This window comes from Gavialis gangeticus, unplaced genomic scaffold (genome assembly GCF_001723915.1).
Source record: "Gavialis gangeticus isolate Ggan-Ray unplaced genomic scaffold, GavGan_comp1, whole genome shotgun sequence".
Lineage (NCBI taxonomy): Eukaryota > Metazoa > Chordata > Crocodylia > Gavialidae > Gavialis > Gavialis gangeticus.
The window spans coordinates 166661575-166666527 of NW_017729022.1; the positions used below are offsets into that span (position 1 = coordinate 166661575).

General features: G+C 40.3%; 1 protein-coding gene across 1 annotated transcript in view; it reads right to left on the bottom strand.

Moving 5' to 3' along the window:
• Positions 1 to 4953, bottom strand: part of GPATCH2 (G-patch domain containing 2) — a 284090-nt gene that overhangs the window by 64695 nt on the left and 214442 nt on the right. Inside the window, exon 8 of the mRNA XM_019516462.1 lies at positions 4452 to 4516. Within this exon, the coding sequence (XP_019372007.1) occupies positions 4452 to 4516 (65 nt within the window). The remainder of the gene's footprint in view (positions 1 to 4451; positions 4517 to 4953) is intronic.

Here is a 4953-nt window from a genome sequence, read left to right on the forward strand (position 1 = left end):
TGGTGGCTGTGGGAAAGTGGATATGTGTAAGGTTATGACTGGGAGTGGGAGTGTGTGTGGGGGCTGTGGGAGGCTGTGGGTGTGTTTGGGGGGTATGGTGGGGGCCCCCACTTTAGCAGGAAGGCAGGGAAGGTGGAAACAGCCATGGGGTTGCCTGCAAAAAGCTCTGACAGGCAGAGGCATCTTGTGTCTAGTGGACCCCCTAGCTCAGGGTTGGGGGCAGGTCAGTTTTGGGTGGGGGGGTGGATTACTCAGCTGGAGCCTCACCTCCTGAAGGGACACACTGGCTTCCAGAGGGGCAGCCCAGGGTCAGGGCTTACAGAGGGTTGCCGTGGGCTGGATGGAATTGCCTCGAGGGCCAGATGCGGCCCATGGGCTGCATTTTGCCCATCCCTGGCCCAGGATTTGGGAGGCCTTGATTCTAGGCCAGCAGTTCTCAACCAGGGGCCCGTGACCAGGTTTCAGTGGGGTTGCAGATCTGGTGTGATCATGATCTCTGAGGTCAGCTGGGGCAGATAAGCCCAGGCTCAGCCTGCCACTGCTGCTGCCACCAGGTTCACAGAAAAATATGGATTTTCTCCTTTAAAGGAGAAAACCCAGAAAACCATGGATTTCCCCTTTCAGGCTGGCAGTGTTCCATACATATCTAAGATACCTTCTCTGCAGTTGTACAGGACAAAGAAACGTAGGTCTTAAAGAAGTTAATATGTCATGCAGTAATGGACAGTACAGCATGATTTAAAAAACAAATCAAAGAAGACAGTCAGGTTTGCAAACTAAAACAGATCTTTTTTAAAACAGATCATAGCTCCATTTCAAAAATGTGTCAGATGTAATATATCCAGTATTTTGCATAGCTATCCTGTATGGTCTATTCTGATTCTGATTTTTTTGATGGAAACCTCTTCTCTGTACTCTGTATCAATGGGCATATCACTGGTGCTCAAAAATTTAGTATCTCATAACTTCCCATTAATAAAATGGTGAAGCTATTTTTCATAGGGTTAATTTTAGACCATGTTTAATATAAGAATTTGAAACTTACTTTTGTCTTCAAATGTTAATATTGGTCATCTCCTAGGAGCAACCCAATATAGTTAAGCTCATTAAGAAAGTACCATCAGTATTGTACAGAAGAAAGACAGTAACAGCACACCAACTGAATGCTTATCCCTTCTTACCTGTACAATACAGTTGTGGAGTAAATTATTCCACAATTCATTGATCTAGTGCAGTGTAGGTCTCTAACCTTTACTTTTTTCACATGCTGAGACAAGAACTGTGGTCACTCATCCAGAAGGGGTACGAAAAGTCAAGGCAATGTAAAAAGTATTAATAGAAAATGTCTTTCAGAATACCAAATCACAAAAATATATATGTTCACATGGTTAGAAACATGCCTGTGTGGCAATTATGCAAAGAAATACATTTAGCAACTGCAGTCTTGCAGTAAGAGCAGCACACAAAGGATAAAATTGAAAGTCTTCTGGATAATACAAGCCTTCAAATACTTACCACTTATTCTACATTTAACAATAAACAGAAAGACAAGGCATTTCTACCATAGATATAATTGGTTTAAGCATTTTTAAAAGCATGGTAAGCATCTGCATTACAATATCCTTACATATTACCTATACATTGAAAGCAGGCAAAAAAATAATTTAGAATCAGTGTTAGAGTACTTGAGACTTCAGTGTAGAATGAACACTTACATTCAACAATGTAGCTGTATATGCATAGTTATCTACAATACAACAGATTTATTCATTTAATTTTAGTTATTTTATAGTTACTCTGAAGAATGAGCCAGCACTTTTTCTAGGTGTAAATTTGTGAAGTACAACTAGCTTCAGGGGAGTTTTGCTAATTTACATCTTTTAGATGGATCTAGCTTTAAGTTAAAATCTAAAAACCTGTTTCCATTTCAGGCCTCCCAGACGCACAGTAATGAGACTGCACATTTACCAGAAAGGCATAGTTCTCAACTTGCCTCTTCATTAACTGTGGGCACATCTACGTGTGAAATTAAGGTGGAGCAATAAGCTCAGTGTACAGCTGAGTCAACTGCTCCCGAGTGCAGTGTTTATACATACGCCCAGGACCATAGCACTTTGAGCTGGGGCAGAGCAGCCCTGGACTGGCAGGGAGTACTTGGGGTCTGCCCCAGGTTCCAGGTGGTGGTGCTGAGCAGTGGAGAAGTTGGTTGGGCAACGAGGGTGCTAGTGTGAGGCTAGGTGGCAGGCATTCCCTGCATTTTAGCATCTTTGTTCCCCAGCCAGCCCCTATCACCATCTACATGTGCATTGCAGTGTACTTAATGACTCCGCCATTAGACAGTACTGTCCCTAACAGTACCATCTTACGGTGGAGTTAATTAATTTACTGCTCCTTAATACCAGCACATGTGTAGATGGTGACATTTACTGCAGGGCTAATTAGTCTACTCCACAGTAAAGCGCGTGTATAGATACACCCAGTGTGTACATGATCTACTTCGTCAGAAACAATGTTTTTTCAGAATTTGAAAGAATTTTTTTTCCCCTAAGAAAATGACTGAGGCCAGGAACGTTTGAGTGCAGCAGTGAAGTAGTCAATTGCTGTCTGGTGAGAATGGCAACTTAAACCAAAGCAAAGTCATGGGCAGTCCTACTAGAAATCCCATTCACTGAATTTACATTGGTAACTTAAAATAAATTTAATTGGTAGGAAAGAAAGACTAGATTATTGGTGTTGCATGTGTTATATGTTCCTAGACATCACAGACATGCATACAATTCTTTCAGTTGTCTATAACAACTTTCAAAAAAAGGTAAATATTAAGTTGTTGAATGTTGGATAGTGGTAGGAAAGTCATCACCAGAAGTAACATCTATCTGCTGTGAAAGAAAAACATGAGGTGGCAGATGATTCTGAGTTTGGCTGGAAGGCTATACGGTAGTTCTGCAGTTCTTTAACTCTGGTGTATGTACCCACCAGTGGGTTAGACTAGTAATTCTCAAGTAGTCTGTGGAAAAACTGGACGTCATTATGCATAAGCTTTCTTCAATTCCAGGTGCTAAACTTCATTGTAAGGTAGCTAAAATATATTCAGTTCATTCTGTGCAAGTAATTATAGTAGTGGCCACTGGGCCATTCAAGGATAGTAGGCATTTCATGTGATGAGTTGTCATTTTATCTCAGAATAGGGGGCTACACATATTTTGGTTTAATATTACATAAGTTTTGCAAAAAAGTCAGTCCTACTCTTGGGTCTTGAATCCTATTGTTTCTACAAAAAGACTGCCAGGTGTTTATTGGGACAACAGTCTATTGGCTCAGCACTGACTCAGAGTAGGGAGAGAGAAAAGATCATCTGAAATATTTTTTAAAAAAAAATTGTTTTAATCAAAGGTTTATCTACTTCCATAGGCATCTTGTTTTATTCTCCTACTATTCCTATGGTTTGGAAGATTTTCCTGAGATTTAATCTACAGTTAAAATCTGCTTTTAAGTGCATCTAGTTACTGTGTCCATAGTATTTGTGCAACTAACCGATCAGAGGGTGTAATATGAACTTGCACACAACATTTAGTATTTTCATATTTGGTACTCATGTGATGAAAGTAAAATGTCTTATCTCACATACCAGTTATTACTTATAGCTAGTATTTCACAACATGAAATAACATGGCTATCCCAAGATAATTTCAGATCCTAGATATACTGTGTGGCTTAAAAACAGAAGGCCAAGTATTTTTTCTTAGTCAAAACTACGGTATTGTTCCAGTCTTCAAGTGTATTATTAAAAAACTTATGTGCCATCCAAAATAATACATCTACAATCTCTCATTTATATATACACAATAAATGCTGCACACAGAAAAATGTTATAAAACAATTTTGTTACAGTAAGGGTCAAGGAGAAATCAGGTATGGTAAGCATATACATGATCTTTGAGCACAGACTTAACAGTGAGCTTTGTCTTTAATCTTTTGCCACATCTTATCAGTGTAATGCCCAGCTTTTTCCCCCCCATAATGATGAATTTGTTTCTATACATTTTGCCAATCAGTTTTTTCAAGGACAATACTGTACAGATATCTAAGTGTTAAGTCCCTTTCTATTGTTTTTTATCATTAAAAATTGTGTGTGGGGGGTATGTAATGCACATTCTTGACTCTCACAATTATATGCTGTAAGTAAGGAACCAGGCAAGGTCATCCATATTACCCAGATGTTTAATAAACTTATTATAATCAGAGTAAATAAATTGGAGGGATCAAAACACCAGTGAAGTCACATACAAAACACCAGTATAGTCCCATGTTACACACAAAAAGTCCATAAGAAAGGGAGCACAAGAAACTATCCAGAAACAGGGGTGGCATCAATCTCTTTAGAAAATATAGGGGGATAGTTAGGGATAGCTATGTTATGATTAAAATAATTGGTTGTAGCTTAATCTTACCTGCTAGCTGTTTTTACTGAGCTGTTCTTCTTGTGTCCTCTCTCTGATCGGTTATCCCGCAGGTGCTGAAAATACACAAAGTACACTCAGAACAGTGTTGAAAGCATAGTCTTTTTTATTCTAAGCAATGTCATTCTAACTTGATTATCCTCTTGTGTTAAGCAGCTCCTATGTGTTTGATTTTCAATAGTGACATCTCACACCAGTGATGTTCAATTAGGGCCTCATGAGATCCCATAAAGGGTGCTATGACACCTGTCCCCTGGGTGAAGAGGTAAATGCTCTCCTTCCCCAGTCTAATGCCCTGTGCCTGCCCCAGCTACTCAGCAGGGCCTGCAACTGCTCCTCCCAGAACTGCTGCTGCTGCCCTCCCCCTGCCCCTGAGTGCCTCCCCCACACTGACTGACTACATTCTGGCTGCCCCTACACTCCTGGAAGCATGGTCTGCTGTGGGCAGGCAGATGGACATATTGCAGCCAAGCTTGTCACTGCTCCCATACTT